Source organism: Ascidiella aspersa, chromosome 1 (genome assembly GCF_963924565.1).
Source record: "Ascidiella aspersa chromosome 1, kaAscAspe10.2, whole genome shotgun sequence".
In the NCBI taxonomy this organism is placed as follows: domain Eukaryota; kingdom Metazoa; phylum Chordata; class Ascidiacea; order Phlebobranchia; family Ascidiidae; genus Ascidiella; species Ascidiella aspersa.
Window position 1 is genome coordinate 25,389,270 of NC_139447.1, and position 22,345 is coordinate 25,411,614.

General features: G+C 36.9%; 1 protein-coding gene and 1 pseudogene across 1 annotated transcript; both read left to right on the plus strand.

The window, feature by feature from the left end:
• Positions 1–611: 611 nt before the first annotated feature.
• LOC146168512 (solute carrier family 25 member 3-like) lies at positions 612–7,269 on the plus strand (annotated as a pseudogene).
• Positions 7,270–15,591: 8,322 nt separating this feature from the next.
• Positions 15,592–17,290, plus strand: LOC146168513 (pseudouridine-5'-phosphatase-like). Its single transcript, XM_083389001.1, has one exon. The coding sequence runs from the start codon at positions 15,623–15,625 to the stop codon at positions 16,298–16,300; it is 678 nt and encodes a 225-aa protein (XP_083245127.1). The 5' UTR covers positions 15,592–15,622; the 3' UTR covers positions 16,301–17,290.
• Positions 17,291–22,345: the final 5,055 nt, after the last annotated feature.

Genomic DNA, 22,345 nt, shown 5'->3' on the forward strand with positions numbered 1-22,345 from the left:
GTTTCTAGCCTGTTATCATATATAAAATAGTTGGAAAGGGGATAACTTTTATCGTTTATCTATAGGTTAGCCAAACTATAATTTACATTTATAGGACCGTTTTTCTTCAAAAAACATGCAATGGTACTCACAGAGACTTTGTGCTAAATACAACTGTCAACAAAACAGGAAAAAAACAAAAAAATAAACGAGAACTTTTTTAAAGTTTCAATCGTTAAGTTGGGCAAAAAAACAGAGTTTTTACAGGCGTAATAGTGGTACCCAACCCAATTGCACAACTATACCGTATAATTGTTCCGACTAAACATAGCCCTAATCGGTCGTAAAAGTAGCAATTATAGTCCAGCAACTGAAAAACTATTAAAATTAGTAGCAAAGATCGCAAATCGCAAATCCATGAACTATGTCTTCAGCCACCTACACGTGTAGTTTTAATGTAAAGTATGGGACATCATAAAACACAGAATAAACACAAAACTAAACCTTTAAAATCACTATAAAAGCCAAGACTCATTTCGTGATGGTTTAGGCCAAGCTGCTGTAAAACACGCCAAAACAAAACACTCGATCTGGGGATTGAGGTGGACAAAAGAATCAGGCGACGTAAGAGAATGCCTGAAGATCTGGCAAAAGATGCCGGACTTTTATCAGAAGAAGAAATTGTGCGCGTTATGAAGAATGTATTTGATCGGCTTCAACATGAAATGTCAACACGCTTTTTCACGACTAAAAGACCTAAACAATAAATTTGGATATTTGCTGGACGTTTAAGACTCTTCTATCTGACACAGATGAGGATGCAATACGTCGAAATTGTGCAGATTTTGCAAATTTCTACGACACGGACATCAATGGCAAAGATCTTTTCATTGAAATTGGTGATTGCCGAATGCTACTAAAGCGCTACCAAACATTCCTTTGGAGTTTCTTGGTTTTATTGTGTTTGATGATGACGTATTTCCGAATCTGCGACTTCCGCTACAAATTCTGTTAACAATAGCAGTTTCAGTTGCAAGCTGTGAGCGGTCGTTCAGCAAATTGAAACTTATTTTGTCTTATCTGCGTGCATCAATGGGACAGGATCGTCTCAGTAATCTTGCTATTCTTAGCGTTGAACGAGAAACATTGGAAACAATAGATTTCGTTGACGTGATTAACCAGTTTGCGACAGTGAAATCAAGAAAAATAATCTATAGTTGTAAATCATTCATGTTTGGCAGTAAACCCGTTTATATGCACGTTTAAGCCGGATTTGAATCTGTTTCGTTAATTCATTCTCTCTCGTTTTGGTGCTGGAATTCTCTCGTTTCTTAATCGGTCAAAAGGAGTGGCTTTCAATCCGTTCGCCGCTTAATCTGTTCGTTTCGCGGACGGCCGAAATCGTTTAATGAAGAATAACCTGCTTTAACGCAGTAAACATCACGCCACTTTTGAGGCATTATGACGTGACACGAACGGCTAGTCGTAGACAAAACAACAAGTTTAGCGCATAAGGAAAGAATATTACATACACTCGTTAGATACTAATTTGTGACAGAGGAGCTAGAATCCACAAAGTCGAACATTATTTGGGTTAGGATACGGGTTTGGGTAGGTTTAAATAGTAATACTTGGCCCACTCTCACCCAAATATTGTACATTGCTAAAAAAATCCTACGCTGTGGTAGGATTTTAGGCCAGCGCCAAATACAGTTTTCATTAGTCATGTTTGGTACATCTCATCAACTTCTTTTGTCCACCCTGCCTTGTATATAGCGTTGACCAGCACACATAAGCTTAACTTTCATGCACTTATATACTGTGTGCCAGGTAAACTGAAGCACTATACAGTCAAAAACATACTTCGGCAAGCCAAACTCCATCGGCAAACCAAACTCAAGTAATTCTTGTTTTTTTTTCAATTTTATGTTTATAAAAACGAACAAGCAGCAATAGATTGCTACCGCAAGGAGTAGCCTAAGCCGAAAAATCGGTTGTGCGTCAGAGGTTTACTGGAATATTACGTATTAATGCACATCAATGCAGTTTGTACACTCAAGCTGGCTTGAATTTCGCGCCATGTAATTCCGACGCTGGAACGGATTACTTTTCAATCCGGATTGAACCTTAATCTAATCTGCCCGCGAAAGGTGCATATAAACGGGCTTATAGTGACCAAGTGAGTCATACGTGTAGTTTGTATAACCAAAACGCTTTTTCATTTTTCCACTAAAATTTGAAAAACTAGCGCTAACTTAATGGTTTCACAAATGCACACATTTTCCATCTGCAGTGTTCGTATCACAAAAGAGTGTCTTAAGTGTTGTATTTAACATTATTTTTCTGAGGTTTAAACTTCTTGTTTTACGTTACGCCAAACCGTTAGTATTGCGTCACAATGCCCTAAAATTGGCGTGATGTCTACTGCGTGAAAGCAGGGCATTTCACATTATTAAGCATGTGCGTTTTCGTGTGACTGAGAAACCAAGCTAAAAGCGAAAGTGAGAAGGGTTAGGGCATCTTTACAGCAGGGTTAGGGTATATCTTTACAGAATTTAACTTATGAAATTAGATTTTATGGCGTCTCCAATTTAAGATACCGGTAGCAGGGTTGCGGAGTTGGATTCGGGACTCGAATGACTAGTCCAAACTTTGAAACTGATATTACCGCTAACTGTAAATCGTTAAGTGAAATAGCATGGTGGCATGTTTTTCATGACCCCTATGAGTAGATTGCTGAAAATCCATCTTATTTTAGTTGCATAAATTGGCGGAATACAAGCTGTGGAGTCTGATTCGGACTCGGGACTCGATGAAATTGCACATTTGGCCGAAGTCGGACTCGGGTTGTTTAAAACGTTTAAAACCAATGATAGAAAAATCTTTGGCACGCGAGTTGTCATTATTTTGAAATTATTCATAAACTGGCACACTGCACACGAAGGTTGCCGACCCCTGAAGTACGGTTGTTATGTTAATTCAGTAAAAAAATGTGATTAAACATGGAGGAGAGGCGCCAAATTTATAGTTTGCCCCCGGGCGCGAAATACCCTCGCTACGCCTCTGGGTCATTGTAGACGAGAAAAGTTCATGAATGATCAAAGTGTACGAGCGCTTAAAAGGTTAACAAACACTTTACTACAGGGTCATAGTATGACGTCGTGTTGTGTTTATTTGTGACCCTATTTTTAATCCGGCCCGCCACAACTTTCGATTTTGTCCGAATTTCGAAAGTTTTTGGCCTTTTTAGTTATTTCATTCGGTTATATTATCCATTTACAGACGTACTTAATAACCGGTTTCAAGTGCTGATGTTAAACTGCCATATTGGTATTCCATTGGCTTTATGACATTAAGTCGGTGGAAAATGAAGTTATAAGGGATATTTCTCTCGCGCTAATCGTGATGTCATCAATGAATGATGCAACCTCTTACAGTTTCTTGCGACAGACTATCGTCATCACGCGTTGTGAGGTAAGCTCTTCCGCCAATATATATCAAGTCAAAATCACATATGGTAGTAATATAGGTTAAAATCTGAACTGCAAACATCCCCAAAATAAAAAAATAGCTCAGTGGCTATACTAGGCTAATTGTATTGCTTTTTATTATTTTAATTTCAAAAAGCTTCCCAATGAATAGTCAAAATCCTGTATCTATTGTGAAAGATTGTCAAAACACAAAAAGAAATTTTGGTACAGGATCAGTATATGGTAGGCTTGTTTTTATTTTAAATAATTAGGTACTTTGATTAATTTATTAATGAATGACTTCATAAGCTGTAATGCTGTTGTATTATAATGAAACTGTGGTTGTTTGTTATGCAGAAAATGTGTCTTGTGAGTTCGGATCTGCTAAATACTATGCCCTTTGTGGGCTAGGAGGTCTTCTCAGTTGTGGAATAACACATACTGCATTTGTACCGCTTGATGTAGTTAAATGCCGTATTCAGGTAAGTAAGAGAGTTTTCATAGGTTACACTTTGTTGTAGCTTTTTACCAATAATAGTAGTATTACGTTGTAAGGGCTTTATGAATTGCTTTATAAGCAGAATTATTTTGATTCTCAAAAAACAAAGATACATTATAAACATCTGTAAGCCTAATTTAAAACTGAAAAAAAATCTTATTTTAGGTTGAGCCTGAAAAATACAAGAACACCAGTCATGGGTTTAAAGTTACCATAAGAGAAGAGGGAATTCGTGGTCTTGGTAGAGGTTGGGCCCCAACTTTGTTTGGATATTCCATGCAAGGTGTCTGCAAATTTGGATTCTATGAAGTTTTCAAATCTGTTTATAGTGATATCTTGGGCGAAGTAAGTCCATTTTGAGTACATTGTTTGTTTAATATGATATAAACAGTTTGGTAAATTGCAGTATAATTTGCAATATTGATTTGTGTACATTGTTTAGTCAAATAATAAAAGTAGAAAGGGTCTTTACAAGATTATTTTAGGTTTCGTTAGACTCTTGAATACCTAGCTCCATAAACCGCACATTTTATGAACTGCGTTGTCCAAGACATTTCTATGGGTTTTAATGGGCACAGTAGTATATAAGTTCATAATGAATCATTTTTTATTTTCTTATTTGTAATATAGCACAACATTTTTAGAACATTCCAAATTAATTGTTGGTTTTGTTCTAGCATTTCTAAATTTATCTTGACTAGTGCCACCAAAACTAGGTTTAATCACTTTTACAACAACAACAACATAAATGCAAATCACAACATTGGCATTGAATTATAATTTGCACTCGCCAGTGGTTTAAGTGTCTACCAATCAGCACTAGTGTAGACTAAATAACACTTTCTAGAAATACTGGCTCGCTTTCTGCAATATACACAGAACTTCTCTAAACTGTCAAATCAGCATGTTTATTTTCATGTGTAGAAGGTCAAATGGAATGCGCTATGTTCTTACATACGATACGTTAGAAATTAGTGCATTTCTAAGCAAAAAGATCTATGACAATTAGTGCACCCAAAGGATCAAAAGTCTGACTTTTAGACTTTAAGGTCTTGGACAATGCACTAATTTGACTTAACAATGTGCTTAAGAACAATAAGTTTAATAATACTTGACCCACTTAAACCCAAACGCTAACCAGCTTCCAAACCAAAATAATGTGCGTTGAGATAATAATTACATAAATGCTTTAGGTCCCAATACCTCAATTTGTGACGTAACAATCCTATATACCATGGACGAGAAACTATTTTATGCCCACCGAGTTTTTTTTTTTTCCCCAGCGTTAAAATAATTTATTTACTGCAAAATAACACAAACATATATACTATAAAAACACGTAATAAATGTAATTAAGTGTTTTTTAGAGGTCGTAACGTGAAGTTTAATCTACCCTTCAACACAGCATTTAACTCAAAATGTAAGAAGAGAAAAGTTGTATAAATGCACCTACTTTCTAATTATTTAACAAATCAGTCATTTTAAATTAAACTAACTTAGTTAGTCAATGCAAAGCTTGTTTTTGGACCCTGCCAGTGTATTTTTTGTATTCGACTCTGTTTTGTCAGTTGTCACTACATTCACCGAGATGATTCCTAAATTTTATTTTAATAATGCATTAATACTATTTGCCAAATACGCCTAGCTGAATACTGGCCTAAAAGTTGACCTTCAGTAACCCCGTAGCATACCTTGTGCGTTTTACGATGGAATGTTCTTTTGCAAACTCTTTAAAGAAATTGGGAAATTTCTGCACCAGGCATTCCAAGTTAATTGCTAGCCCAACAGCATTTGACGGAAACTGACAGATTAGACGAAGGTTAGCGTCAAGTAATTGGCTGCCCGCTGACGCTAACGCCGCACCACATGGCTACATATATAAAGCAGCACAGTAATTGTTTCGCAAAATCCGCTGTTTTCTTTGTAAAGGAAACCTCATATCTGTGGAGAACTTCGGTGTATCTTGCTGCCAGTGCTTCAGCTGAGTTTTTTGCTGATATAGCACTTTCCCCAATGGAAGCCTGCAAAGTCAGAATACAAACTCAACCTGGTTATGCAAGTCAGCGTAAGTCTTTTGTTAAATAGATACCATATATCAGGTTGGCAGAAACTGTCAGCCTTTTGGTGTCGAGCATTTTTTTTTTGGTTACCTTATGTAAAACCCCAAAAAACATATTTTATTAAAGTGGAGAAGCATGGCCTGGTACCCCCTGGATCAGCCCATGCAACTGTCATACTTGTCTTTTTAACTGGAATTACAACTATTAAGATTGCTTTTTAAGGCAATATAGGAGTACTTACAAACAATTCTATGGTCAAAACTGAGTAATTTTTAAAATAATAAGCAATCTATCTGCCTAGCACTGACCTTTTTCCCCACTGAACAACGTACTTTGCAGTTACTTTTTTCAGAATTGCACAACAAAATCAATTCCCGCCAACTGTTTTGCGGAGTGTTTCTTCCAATCCGTGCTTAAAAAAATATATTTGGTTGAATATGTGTGGAAATAACAAGTGTTTTCTGGAAATAAATCTTCAAAGATAAATAAAAAAAAATGTTTCCACAAATTTCTTCGGTTTTCTTGCTGATTGCTCGGCTGCCATAGTCACCAAATCGTCAGCATTCTGCCATACTGCATGTATTTATTTATTTTTATTGTGATGACTACAACTAAAGAATAGCTGCTTTCAATAATTTAAATGTTTTGACAAATTGAATGTTTTTAGGTTTTACAAGGGCTTGGTGCCTCTTTGGAGCAGGCAAATTCCCTACACAATGATGAAGTTTGCTTGTTTTGAGCGTACTGTTGAAGCTCTCTACAAGTATGTTGTACCAAAACCCAGAGAGGAGTGCAATAAGTCTGAACAGCTTGCGGTAACATTTGTAGCAGGATACATTGCTGGTGTGTTTTGTGCAGTGGTGTCTCACCCTTCCGATTCTGTGGTTTCAATGTTAAATAAAGAAAGTGGAAGCTCTTCAATAGAAGTGCTAAAAAAGCTTGGTTACAAAGGTATGTTTCACTTTAAAAATTAAATACTCCAAGAAAGATGTTTAAAAGTATCTTTAACTTGAACATTATTTTAAACATTTTTTCTTTTATAAATTTGACTGTTTTAGTCACGGTATATTCTTAATTTTCAGGTGTTTGGAAAGGCTTGTCAACCCGAATCTACATGATTGGTGCCATTACTTCAATGCAGTGGTTTATTTATGACTCTGTAAAAGTATATTTTCGAATGCCGAGGCCACCACCACCGGAGATGCCAGAAACATTGCGACTTAAGCTTAAGTTAGAGTCCCAGAGTAACAGTGAAGGATAGAGTATTATCAATATTAAAACTAAATTTATAAAATTATTATTATTATCAAAAAAGTAGGACATTTGCTTAAATTAAAATATTAAAATGTTGAAGCTTATTTGTGTTTTAATGTATCCCCAACAGTTTTAGTAAGATTTTTACAGCAACACGCTTGGTATAAGAGCTTTGGATCAACTGACCAGCATAATCCCGTCTCCCATGTGTATGATTTTTTTTCTGATCGCTTATATTTTAAATAATATGTTAAAAAGGTAAGCACTGAGTATTAGGTTGCCTATTAGTTGGTTTTGATCAGCAATAACAGCTGAATTTTTGCCATGAAACATACAAGCAATTATCTTGTTCATTAAAGTTTTTATCAAACCGAGTACCTCAACGTCTGGCATCTATTAATGCATTGTAATATTGTATATTAGAATATCTTGTTAAGCAATGTTCACCTGTTTAATATTTGATTATGACCTTAACATAGTTTATCTTGATGGGACGTTTCTTGTTGCACATTGCCTTTCGACACGGATTTTTTTAATTTGTTTTAAAATTGTTAAATTTTATTAAAAAAAATGTTGTAATATTCGGTAATGCGATATTAGTCACTGATTGTATTCGTTGTATACATACCGAAATACGGTTTAAAAAGTATGAAAACAGAAAAATATTTCTAAAAACTTGACATGATAACATTTGCATGTTAGCTTTCTAGCGCTGCCCAAGGAATGTAATGTTTTGAATAAACCAAGCTGCGCCCAAAATAACACTTTTTTATGTTTACCCATTCCCATGTTAGTTCGCTAATGTCGTTTGACAGCTTTAGCGGCGTTACGTTAATACGTATCAATGCGAGCAATATGTTAGCGCATATTAAAACTTTAGTTATTAATTGTTTTAAACGCCGAAAGTCCAGCGTTGCGTGCACGGTCTTATTCTGGCGTTTTAACAGTGCTGTTAGGTATTTACTGTTTTTTATTGTCTGTGTTTGAATTGCGCAAACAGCATAAAAGTGAATAAACTTGATAATCTAGCAGAAATTGCATTTCGTGGAGAGTCCGACTACATGTCGGTAGGTAGGCTGTGGCCTTTGGACACATTGTAAGAATGAAAGAATTACACGTCCGTTGAATTGGTTCAATTTAGCTTTGTATTTAGGTAGTTAAATTTACCAGTATAAAGTTCGGTGACACGAGGTCCCTCGATCTGACCCCGATTACGATTTATATACTCTATAGCAGAGGTCGGCAACCTTTTTTTGCAGGCCAAAACTATACTCGGCAAGTTTGACTGTAATAAATTTGCATTAAAAATTTTGTTGCTAGTACTTGGGCGTTTTAAACAATTTAATCAATGAGACACGGACACAGTATGTTTATGCTATTTAAAAGTCTAATTTTATCCAGGAAGAAGGTGGCGAAGAGTTTTTAATTTGTGATGAGACATCCCGCATTGGGCGCACAAAATATGTGCACATTGCTCGATAAAGTGGTGATTAATATTGCGATTTTGGCAAAACAGAATTTTTTGAGATCAATTGCCCCACAGATTTATTGCTGCACAGAAATCCAGTAAAACCTTTGCGTGAAGCACAAAAACATATATTGCGGTTAAAGACACCAAGATTGTATGATATGCTATAATTTCGCAGAAATAACATTTTTGAAAAAGCTCCACGAGAATCGATGATCACAAAGAAAAATCTAAAATAGGCCAGGAGGGAAAACATATCTTGCCGTGAAGCCTTAGCCACTCAGGGATTGTCGCTCTACCAACTGAGTTTACATATTATGTGTCACTATCTTGGCCAGCACAAGTTTCTCGAAGGCTAGATCGCGGTGTACTCATTTGTAGAAATGTTTCACTTATTTATAGTTTTTGATATAACTAGTAATAATCGTATTCAAATTCGCGCAACGCACTATGAAATACATTTATGATAGACTAATTTTGGTGAAAAATTCTTAGTAAAATATATATTTTTTAGCACTTCGTGCGAACTTTTGCCGGTTCCAATTAAATCTATTTAGATAAAAACGCTATGTAGGCTATACTAAATGTGGTGTATAATGCGACTTACAAAACTCTACAAATGCAATTTCTGTTAATTACCTAAGCTATAAATGTTATTATTTCGAGCAGTATGGAAATATTTTTTTAAATGAAGTGTTGCGATTTTAAAACAAATAAATGCGTTTTTCGCGCTACGTACGATTAGACTGGATATCAGCTCTATATTAGCGCATGAGTTAGAGGCGCCAACCATTTCTAAAGGAAGTGCTGCGAGCTCTAGGGGAGACCGGGGCGTGTTGATACAATTTTGACATATTATCTAATAACTTGTTTATCTTTTGAATAAATAAAATAAAACCTTCGCCATACAAAAATTCACTCTTTTAGCAATAAGTTGCCACAGGTTCTATAAAAATATTTTGTTCACCGGAAAAGTTATGACCTTTTAAAAAAGACAAAAAATGTGGTACAACGTGCCCCGTGCACGGGTCGGTTGTAACACCTGATGGGGCAAATTGTAACAAATTAAAACAACCGCATAAACACATTGGAAATGTATTTTTGTTGTTATATTTCAACGAAATGTCAAATTCAAAAGGTAAATGCAACAGACAGTGTTAGCCTACGATGCAAAATGGCTTAAAGTTTTCATCATCCGAGTCGCAGTTGTGACATAAATACGAATAATTCATGTCGGGGGTGCACGCTTTGTGGGCCCACAAGTGACATCTGACACATTGAATCCAAACCTCTTTTGTTTTAGAATTTTGGAAATGTTCCATACATACCAAACAGTAATTTTCTTCGTCGTCCGAAGAATCCGTTTGCTTGTTGTTGGGTTGTTTAAATTTATTTTGTTGACTTTTTGGGCAGAATTATTTTTCTTTTAGCTTTAGCAGACTTCTGTCTCTCCGCCTCTTCCATTGCTTTCTTGACTGGCGTATCCGTTAAAATTTCTGCTTGCATCTTTTTTCGTTTGGATACAACTATTTTTCTTGATGGTGCTTTTGGCAATGGACGAAGTTCTTCAGGACTAAAGTTAGAATGAGGTTCGCATGCGGAAGAAGTTGATGGACTTTGACGTAAGAAGTCCGATCCTGTGGAATGCGAAGACAGAAGAGCTGGTGGCAGACCATGTTGAGACAACAAAGCTGTCCCAATGGGAGCTGGAGGCAAATTGCCAGACGATGAAGCTTCTTTAGCATCTTGAGTCAAAAAAGATGTTTGAAGGGGAGCTGGAGGCAAATTGCCAGACGATGAAGGTTCTTCTTCATGTTGAGCCTATAAAGAGGAGTCTAGGAGAGCTAGGTCAGGCCGATCAGTCACCTGTGAAGGAGAAAATTCGTGTTCTTCAAATATATCGGAGTTGAAGGGACAGATTCCTGTGCAACGGAATCCTGACTGAATGTTATTTGGCGTTGTTGCCAGTGGAAGAGAGGTTTTCACAAGCCCAGGAATATTATAAATCGTCATGTTTTTTCCGGGGTTCATTTTTATCCAAGCGTCACTGGCACCATTAACAAATTTTTTTAGACGTCCATAAACATTACGATCGAGCGGCTGAAGTTTGTGGCTGCAGTGAGGAGGAAACGAAAGAAGTATGACACCATTTTGCTTACAATAATCTATGGCTGCAATTGTACGGTGGGAGCTATGATTGTCGAGCAAAAGCAAAACCTTTCGTTCAACTGTGACTTTAGTGTAGCTAACAAAGCGTTTAAGGAAAATAAGAAAGTTGTCCTGTTGCATCCATCCGGATTTGTTTCCGGATCCTATGCAGCCATGGGGACCATCTCGAACAAAGTGATCGGCATATCGAGACCGAGGGAAAACAAACATGGACGGTATTGTATTTCCGATGGCGTTTATTGCACAAGCAAGAGTGACTAACGTGGCCCTCTCACCTGAGGTGAAGGCACCGACCTGTTTTACCCTCGTTTTGCGATAACACGGTTAGGAACTTGAACAGTGGTAATACCTGTTTCGTCGACATTCCAAATATCGTTACCATTCAACTTATGGTTTGTTATCACACCATCTAGTTTGGAAAAAAACACACCGACATTGTGTTTGTCAAAACTCGTAGCCCTTGACAGACTCGTTGCTTTCTGCATCGTTGAGTTTCTTTTGATGCAGCCAGTAAACCAAAAATTGCACTTGTATTTCACTGCAAGTTCGTAAGCGAATTCTCGGACCTAAACAAAATTAAACTTGCTTTCCAAAATTTCAAGTACAGCCTACTTATAATTTATGTGATTTAGAAATCATATCACCGATTCTACAAAAGCAATATGAAGTAAGTGTAATATCTTACATTTTTGGAGACAATCCGTAATAAGCATCCGCTGACATCAAGAGATATTTTGTCAACTCCATTTCTTGCAACTCCGTGAATACTTGAGTAGCACTGCGGTAACCAACAGAAGGCAATTCATTTGAACCACTATCTTCTAACTTCTGTTTTGCTTTACAAAATCTAGACAACGTGACATGGCAAATAGAATATTCTTTTGCTACTGATCGAATAGATTTTCCTTGGTTTTTCAAATCGTTGGCAGCTCTTGCAAGTTCTGACACAGGCGTAGTACCTCTGTCAGTTTTTCGTTTAAAGTTTCTCACCATGGCTGAAAATATTTAAAGATTTAGTACATTATACTGTTTCGACGGGGTCAGTTGTAACACCTTTTAAATGTTACAACCAGCCCCGTCAATTTTGTTACAACCGACCCAGGCCCATGTCAGCCATTAATTGCCTTCGTTCACCACTTGCCCAGTCAACTGGCTAGTTCATAAAGTATGCAATAATAAACTATAATAATTGCTAAATCCGATTGTATGCTTTCCAATTTTTTAAGTTAAATGGTTAAACAACACTAACAAAAACTAAAAAAAGTTACTTTCTTACCTGAAATATATGTTTTTGTCCACAACTTTGTTTGTACTGCACGTAGCCTGCTCAAACTTTCAATGGCGGAAATGAACCGAAAGGCACATGCGCATTGTTAATCACGTGATTTCAGCGTGTCCATGGGTGGCGCAATTTAGAGTGTTACAATCGACCCGTGTTACTTTACGCCCCGGTCTCCCCTACTGGAATATTTAACCCATTATAATTTTACTGGTTCTATTGCGTTTGTTGTTAACTTTGCCGACTTGCTGTCCTACTTTACATCAAAATTACACATGTGTATATAGGTAACTGAAGAAAACTGGTAATGATTTTGCGTTTTGGGAACTTTTGGGCTACCATCTTTGAATAGTTTGTTTGTTTTAGGATTAGGCCTATATTTGATACTTAATTTGGCCGATTTTGACTGTGTTTAGTCAGAACATTATAATATGGTTGACGGAGAACTAAGTTGTGCAAAAGGGTTAAAAGCACTATGCCACTGTAAAGGGCATAATTTATTACCGACTAAGAGCTTTTGTGTTTACCGTATGTTTTATGATGTTTCTGCTTGTGTGACAGTATTATTGCCTATGCCCAAGCAACGCTAACTCACACCAAAATGTTAAATGCTAAATGGCTAGTTCCGCCACTATCACTGCGGTCAGCATTTGGATTGTCTGTATATAGCTCAGTGGTTCTCAACCTTTTTTTCACCGCGTACCACATCGCGGTTTTATGATCTTGTTGCGTACCAACAAATTATCGAAAAACTCAACTTTACCCAAAATGTATATAGGATTATTAACAAGGGCCGATTAGCTAACTAGTTAGCCCGGAATTTTCCAAACAAATGCGGCCCACTACTCACGAAAAAGTTTAAAAAAGATCATCCGGTGAGTTAATTATTCACCGGAAAATAATGCACTAATTCGGTTCTAAGCTGATTCAGATGACATCCGATTTCTCGACATAATTTATCATTGGGTTGCCTTTGAAGTTAGGTTAAAAATCTGAAAATTACGTTGTGCTTACTCTCCATGTTTTGCGTCCAGATGCCCAGCTTGCAAATAAATGCTTCCAGCTTGGAGATAAAATCTGAATAAAGCTGTTAGGTCCTTAGAAAACCAAGTTATGTTGTTAAGAGTTTCAAAAATATCTGACAAGTAAGCCAACCTCCAAATAAATGCATCATTTTCCAAATCGTTTTTAAAATCGGATTTTTTTTTGTCTGCAAAATACAACCAACTCATTCCTCAATTCAAAGACTCTTCTTGTCGGTAAAGGTGACATTTGTGATCGGAACAAAGATCTTCGCAAAGCCTAGCAAACAATCATGTAATCAACACTGGCACTTTTTATAAAATCCACAAGTTGAATGATTCGGTGCAAACATGCTAATAATTCTGGTGGTATTACTATGGCACAAACAGCAAACCTGTGTATGTAATACTGGACAAGCGTGACTTTTTGTGAAACAGCTTTTACATAGGCTTGAATCCCTGATTTTTGGCCGAGCATAGAGAGAGCACCATCAGCCTTACATTACTAACTAAAATTTGTCAAAAAGACTAAAAATATGTTTGCCTTTTGTTGTATCAGATAGTTCTTCACTCATCAGCAACTCAGTTTTCACGTCGTTATTTTGTGTGTATCGGGAATATACTGTACAAGTAATTGGCCGCAGATGGTGACGTCGGTCGATTCGTCAACCTGAATGGCGAACCCAAACTTAAGTTAATCAGCAATGTCAGCTGACATTTATTTTATTCGGCGCATTACAGTGTCATTGAAAAGAGACACAATATCCAATTTTGCCACACCTTTTTCTCCAATTAGCCGCCTGACAAGCACTTTTGCTGCTGGTAGGATTAGCATTTAAGCAATGGTATGAGCTTTCAAATTGTGGACAACGTGAAGGGAAACTTCATAGAATGCTTTGACAAACCCTGCCATCTTCTGGTAGTTCTGCCCTGTCTGGTATAAGCGATGTTTCTTTAAATTTTAACCAAATCGCTCGAAACAGCTCTCATTTCTATCTTTCCTTTTTGGGTGGTTTGACTCAAGATGACGTTTAAGTTTTGTGTTTCTTTGTTGTTTTGCTATGAATTCATCAATAAATTTGGATAGATGTTCTGGAAAGATAATAATTCCTATCATTGATGACGTATAAAATATTTAACTATACAATCATTACGGTGAATGTATAGCTTATTACAATAGAAAAAAATTGCTAAACGGTTTGTTAAAACTGTAATTTTACTTAAAAACAAACTGCGTACCACCTAAACTGACTTCGCGTACCACTAGTGGTACGCGTACCACAGGTTGAGAACCACTGGATAGCTACTTAGACCGTTATCCGCTTGAAAACTAACTTGTTCTTTTTTTCGTCGATCTATAGTTTGAAACTGGTTGTTGGTTCATCAACTAATACAATTCTAATCACCAGAACGTCTTGTTGTGGCTCGCGAGTTAGACACGCACCTTTGAAGTTGGAGTCAGAACGTAAGCGTCATTTAGAACGCTCTTCTGTTTGAATAAACTATTAGGCTATAACCTCAACAAACTAAACTCGTGCCCCACACCACCCTCTCCACAAATGTGTTTTTGCAACTTTAACAACAATAAAAAAAAATAGCTTTTCGCAAACCACTAGTCTCTATGATAGAAATCAGTGGTGCAAACCTGTCGTTAATATTTTACAATTGGTTAGCGCCGGGGAACTCGGGCTTTTTGCGCGACTTTGTTATGTTATTTGCCGGATTAACATTGCATTGTGTGTCCTGTACACCTTTTAAACACGATTTATACAGTGTTTAATTTTGGCGCTCCTGGCAGAATTTTAGCGTGGTTTCTGTGCAAACATGTTTTTTTCTCGAATCTCTCGTAAACCCCAACTATAAATTAAGATAACATTGGTTTTGTTTGGGGGCTTTCCCGTTTGGTAAAACTTTTCTAAATAAATAGTTTTACAAAATAAGACAAATAAATAAGGATATTAAAACATTTACACTGAAGCCATTTTTACTCAAAAGTATAAACATATTTTTAAGCCTTCTTTTGCCTTCCCACTTTTGTTTAACCAAGTAGAAGTAATCCTACCGTAGTTTTTTTACAGTTACGAAACGAGTTGTCAAAATTGAAATTTCAAGGAGCAAATAAATATAGGAAAATAGGGCGCTGGTCTAGAATCCTACCACAACGCACACTGTTTGGGTTAGGTTGCGGGTTAGCGTTTTGGGTTAGGGTGGGTCAAGTATTATTATTAAATAAAGAATATAATGACACTTGACCCACCCACACCCAAACACTAGTAACCGGCACCCTAACTCAAATATTGTGCGTTGATTTTATAATTGTGGTAGGATTCTAGACCAGCGCCGAAAATAGATATATTAATAATACATGACCGTGATTTTATTTCAGAAACATATCAATTTTTGTAGGTGGGAAAAAGTAACAATGCAAAGCAATATTACGCACGTTATTTTTGACATGGACGGATTGCTTTTAAATACAGAAGATTTGTACACTATAGCATTTCAAAACATTTGCAATCCTTATGGAAAAGTGTATGATTGGTCAGTAAAGCTTCCCATTATGGGCATGAAACCTGACATAGCAGCGGAATATGTTATCAAAACACTTTCCCTTCCCCTTTCTGTAGAACAATTTCGTGCTAAAGTATCTACCCAGTTAGAAACTGTTTTTTCACAATCAAAGCTATTGCCAGGTGCCGAAAAATTGGTAAAGCATTTAAAAAAGAACAACATACCGATGGCAATATGCACTGGGTCATCTCGAGAGGCATATGAAGCAAAAACACGACATCTGGACGATTTTTTTCTAAACTTTGACCCTATAGTGTTATGTGGATCAGATGCTGAGGTAAAAATGGGCAAGCCACACCCTGATGCTTATGAAGTGACGAAAAATCGATTTAAAGTAATTCCAAAGGCATCCGAGGTTTTAGTATTTGAAGATGCACCAAATGGAGTTACGGCTGCTTTGGCAGCTAACATGAGCGTAATCATGGTTCCTGACGAACATGTGCCAGTCAAACTCCGAGAAAGTGCAACCAAGTGCATTCAAAGTCTCGAGGACTTTGAACCTGAAGAGTTTGGATTGCCACCTTTCTAAAATATGCAATAGTATCAATCATATATTTTAAAACAAGATCCAAAATTGGTGTGTAATCTTTTAATTGTCTGCTTTGGGACAATCAGGAATTGATAAAAAACAATTCAACTATTTTTTTATTGTTAGGGAATTTTACAAACTTAAACTGCATTTAACAAATCATTTTATGTAGGGTATTGCTCAGTGCGAAAAGTTTTCTGATGTCGAGTCTTGTAGTTCAATTATTTTTGTCTTAAAATAAATATATATCCCACAATAACTGTTTAACCTGTTTATCTTAATATTAGCCTGCAAGTTTTGCTTTACAGTCAATTTATGATAACTGTTATGCAAAGCCAGCTTGTGATAAACACTGTATTGCAAATTAAAATTCTACTAAAATTTTGACCACTTCTCAAAGAACCGTACTATGTATTTCATTACTATATCATGTATTTTGTTTTTTTCTGCAATTGAACTTTTTATCCTATATATATTAATTGATTATTTTACTGACAATATATTAGATGATTATTTTTTTGTGTGTGGATTGCATTTACTTGCATTTCTCAACTGAAATTTTTATCATATTTTTTTCCATCCACATCAAGTAGAAAACAGTGTATGAAATGTTAAATGGGTTTTTAAAAAGTTTAACAGTTGTTTTATATTTAAATCCTTAACTTTCAGTCATTTTTTTTTAAACTTTTTTGGTTATTACGTTTCCAATCTACCTATTTTTTGCCAATTTTGTAAAATGTCCAATTTTTTTTAATATTTGTTTTTGGCCTTTTGAATAAATCTATTTAGCGTAAAGGTGCTATGCATAAATAGGCATGTTTTGCCATGTGATATACTTCAGAAAGCAATTTCCGCTGAACTACACTATTAATTCTTTTTTCTGAGCAATATGAGAATCTCATTAATGTGCCAAATGGGTCACAGGCAATTTAAACCCAACAGAAATCAATTTTTGTGCTTCATGCGATTAAAACCGGATTTTGAACTGTGTTTTGTGTTCGTTTAAGAACAGGTGTTTTGTAGATTTTTTGTTTTATGCGTCACGTTATGACGTAACTTTTGTGACGTGACTCCGAAACAAATTAATGTCCCTTCCTAAACAACATCCTGGATACAGCCCCTGTCCACTCCAGGGGCTTTCAAGCTGGAACGAATATTAGAAAACATGCACATTAATAACTATACTTTGTGAACGTGGCAAGACGTGGATGCTGGATCAGCATTATATAGGCTTGCCATTTTTTAGAAACGTAAATCTGGGACGTATATTAAAAACTGCAAATAAACTTAATGTAGACCGAATACAAAAGATTTAATGCAGGTAATTAACTTAACGGGGTTGCGGTTGTTTTATATTTTGTCAGGAGGTATTTTCCAGGGCCCTATTTTTAAGGGTGGGCTGTCTAAGTAATTTAAATTGTAACAGAAAGTAATGTTCTGTATTGTGAATAAAATGAGTCGGGTAAATACTTTGTATAAGTAAAGTAAGAATCGGCCCTCGTGAAAGCTGCAACAATATTATACCGTACGTACATGTTGGCAAAGGCGCTGTGTACATTGACAAATTCGTATTCCTGGACCAAATCATACTCAAGCATAAGTTAAACAAAATGTAGGATTCCATCAAGCTGGCCTCTTACAACTATTACATATTATGTTGTACGTCATTTGCTTGAGCCGCGTGTTATTGCCGGTGTGTAACGTCGTAAACATTTTAATTTTTTCCAAATAAAACATTTTAATTTCTACAATCGTTAATTGTTATATACCGCATATATGTTGGTCGTCCCTTGACTATTTTTTGCTTATTGTGCCTGAAATGTGTTAACTAAATGATTCCCCACAAATGGTGTTAGAGTCTTTTTTTTTTTTGTTTTTTTATTAATAAAATAAATAGCGAAAAAAAACGGACAAGAAAAACAAATCAAAACAGTAAAGCTCTCAAGCAGCTAACGACCATTTAATTTTGTGTATCGTCATACTTCCTCTTTTTAAAGCCAAATATCGCTCGGAAGTTCGCACAGAAGATAGCAACAGTAAAAAGCGTAACATAGTCGGGACAGTGTCGGCATATTTACATTGATAAATAACATATCGCGCGCATAAAAGGACACAATTAACAAATGTTTTGCACAGTTCGTTTTTATGCACTCCAAAAAGTAATTGATCGCGGGAAAAAATACACGATATTCGTAGTTTAGTACTTAACCAGGGACTCACGTTTTCCCAGTATAGACACGTAACAGGACACAAATAAAACAAGTGGTACAGGGTTTCCGTGGCCTTTTTGCAAAAAGTACATTGGTTAGATTCGGTTTTACCAAACGAATAAAGAGAGTCATTTGTAATAATTACGCCCAAGTTAAACTTTATCTGAAAGCTTATTAGTTTGTTTTCGATTGTTGAATTGTAGAGGTTGCGGTAAATTTTCTCCCATGGCAGACGTGCCCTCCCGCAATTTAAGGTCCAGTGCCATTTTAATTGAGCTTTCGGAGGAAAGAAAATTGTTGTTTGTATTTTATCGTAAACCGATTTGGTGGAGTTATACTGCTGGATAAATAATTTTAATGTTTGGGTTCTGTACGATCGGAACGTTGTTGCGCTACCCGAATCCCAGTCTTCTGGGAGACTCGATATTAATCTTATGAATTGGACAAAATCTACGTGTTGTTAGGTGTAAAGTTAAATTTAGTTACTAATGTGTCATATTGTAGATACTCGCCGTTTCTATTCAATAAATCCTGGTGAAAAATTATATTGGAATCTATAAGTGATGGCATAAAAAAAACATTTGAGCGGAATAATACTTTTTTGTTTAGCCAAAGCGGACGGCTGTTTGACTTTGGATCTATAATTTCCAAGAGTTGTTTGCACTCCGTTATTGCGCAACGTAACGTTCGCATAGGAAGTATACGCCTTGTGATATTGCATTGTTTGTTCCTATGTTCCCATTAAGAAGCGCTTCTAATCTGTTACCTTAGATAAAGGGGCCTTCGATTTGTTTCCAATCAGCTTCCGCGTTTTCGTCAAGTAGTTTAGAGATCCATTTCGTATGTAAGGCTAACAAGTAATTATCTATATTGATCATTCCTGCCCCCCCATTTGCAATACTCGCACTCAAAGTCTCTCTTTTCACCCTCTCCCATTTTGACCCCCATAAAAATGTAAAGAGGATTCGTTTAACTTTTGAGATAAAGCATTTGGGTATATTAACCGGGACAACACTCATTTTAAAGGTGAAGATTGGAATCATGAGGGTCTTGATAACTGTTATTTTTCCGAGAAGAGAGAGACCCCTCGCGGACCAAATATTTGATACTATTTTAATTTTTTTCAGAAGTGGTGTGAAGTTTTTTTCAATTAGATCGGCGTCGTTTCTCGAGCTAGTGGGAATTTCAACGCCTAAGTATTTGATAGTACCTGATGGCCATAGAAGGCCACTTTGTTCCATGGGTTTGTGACAGTTTTAACGATTTGTTCCGATAAAAAAGGCGTTTGATTTGGACGTGTTGACCTTGCAGCCTGACATTTCGCCGAAGCCGTCGATAATCCGAAAGACTTCTGTAAAATCCTGATCACTACCCGATAGAAATATTGTAGTGTCGTCAGCAAATATGGACACTTTACATTCTTTGCCATTTATTGTGATGCCGTTTTGGCGGCCCTGTTTTAACGCAGCGGTAAGGCATTCAACACACAGGACAAATAAAGTTGGAGAGAGAGGGTCTCCCTGGCGTACGCCACGTTCAACGTTAAACGATTTTGATAAAAAGTTGTAGTTAACAATTACGCACGAAGGATTTTGATAAAAACATTCGATCAATTTAATAATCTTGTGCCCGAACCCGAAAGCAGCTAAGGCTGTATATATGAAGTCCCAGTTTACCGTGTCAAAGGCCTTGAACATGTCTAAAGACAGTATCGCGCCAGGTATATCGTAATAGTCGGCGCAGTCAATGATATCGAACAAAAGACGAATATTAGTGCATATGTATCGTTTCGAAATAAAACCATTTTGCGCAGGCGAGATAATGTCGTTTAGTACCCCTCGCATCCTGGTGTTAACTACTTTTGAAGCAATTTTGTAGTCTACATTCAAAAGCGTTATCGGTCTAAAATTTCCCGGTTGAAGATGATCTTTATAAGCTTTTGGAAGTAGAGTTACCACTGCTTCTGACTGAGAAGCTGATAGCCCACCTGTATTTACTGTATGTCGCAATATAGACGCATTTGATATTGTCCCAAAAGGTGATATAAAACTCTGCTGGAAAACCGTCTAGCCCAGGGGATTTATTTTTACCCATGTTGCAGAGAGCAGTGAAGAATTCCGCTTCTGTTGTTTCCGCTTCTAATAGTTTTGATTGTTCTGCCTTAATTTTTGGGAGATTTAGTGTTTTTAATTTTGAGGCGATTAAGGTTTTGTTCAATAGATCTCCGTTTTGTTTATAGAGTTGCTTGTAAAAGTCAACTAGACCTTCCAAAATGTTGTTTTGGTCAGTTATTATTTTATCATCTACAAAAAGTCTGTTAATGCGTCTCGCCAACCAGTTTTTCCAAATCGATTTGCTTATATTTAGCCTTCGTTTTAGTTCGGCCGCATATCTAATAGTTTCTCCCCGAACAACTGCTTTCAAGGCGTCCCACAACGCAATGATGCCGCTGGTAGTTTCTGAAGCCTTGAGGACTTTTTAACGGCGGGAAATTTGTGGCGAAAAATATCTGTTAGTTTGTAATGTGTCATATATTGCAAAAGACTTTCTCTTGCTTTTCGGTTACGATGTTTTTAACTTCCATTTTGATCTAGGACATTGTCCAGAACTAGATTAAAGTCCCCTCCCATGATTATTGGGGCATCGGAAAATCTGTCAAGTACGGCGAATAAATTGATGAAAAATTCTGGATCGTCCTTATTCGGCGCGTAAACATTAACAATTACTATTGGGGTTGCATTTATTGTAATTTCAACCATTAAGTATCGACCTAATTCTTGGTCTACCCGTGTGCCTGAGACTGAATAAGATAAGTTTTTGTCGATTAGTATTGCCACCCCTCTACTGCTTGAGGTGCCGTGCGCCCAAAACGCTTCCCCTCCCCATTCCATACCCCATAACTTTTCGTGCTTAGCACTACCATGGGTTTCCTGCAAAAGGGCAACGTGATACTTTTTACGACGTAAAAAATTAAAAATCGATTTTCTTTTCATAGCGATGTTTAAACCTCGAACGTTGTGTAAAATAATATTTAAAGACATAAAAATAGTATTTAAACGCGTTCGACACCAATATCTACGTCCCATTCGTACTCCATGCCACATTCACATCTAAACGCTTTATTGGGACCCAAAAGACAGGAATGCTTTTTCCCGCAACTACAGTTGACTATCTTATACTTGCAGTGGGTATTACTACACGCTTTACACATGGTAACCTTAGGTAGCGAGTTAACAGTAAAACAATTACAGACAACAGAGTATGCACTCAAGCACATCTTCCTTCGTCTTGTATTCTGGCTGGAGCTCATCGCAGCACGGCATACGTCTCAATGTCCCTTCGCATGAAGGACATTGACATGTTTCTTTACCCTCTTCGACCAGAAATAACTCGTCCGTGCAGCACTTCATTGCTACGGAATACTTGTTGGAACAACTCTAGCAAACGAAAGTTTTCGACTGAGCCTAAACCACAGCTTCAGCTTGGCAGCCAGGGCATGTCAGCGAAATTCTGGTCGCACATAGGCTAATAGATTTGCTGTTAGGAAGCTCGTCTGGGCTTCGTTGCAGCCTTTTCCTTGACCAGTTGTTGGTAAGCTTCAGTGTGCTTGACTTGATGTTGGCGTTGTTTTCAGAGTTGAAGTCCGGGGAGTTCTTATCAGCATCGTTTAGAATGCTGCTTACGGCTGTTGTAGAGTGTGAATTGTTATCAGCGTTGTTGACGCCAGCGCTAGATTGGGGGACAAGTGCGTTATCGTTTGTCTCTCCTTGTGCTTTGGCTTGCTTGTGCTCTTCTTGTCTTTTTACTAGCCGAGGAAAATCTTTTTGATGTTTGG

Coding starts and splice junctions, on each gene's coding strand:
- LOC146168513 (XM_083389001.1), top strand. CDS start 15,623: ATGCAAAGCAATATTACGCACGTTATTTTTGACATGGACGGATTGCTT.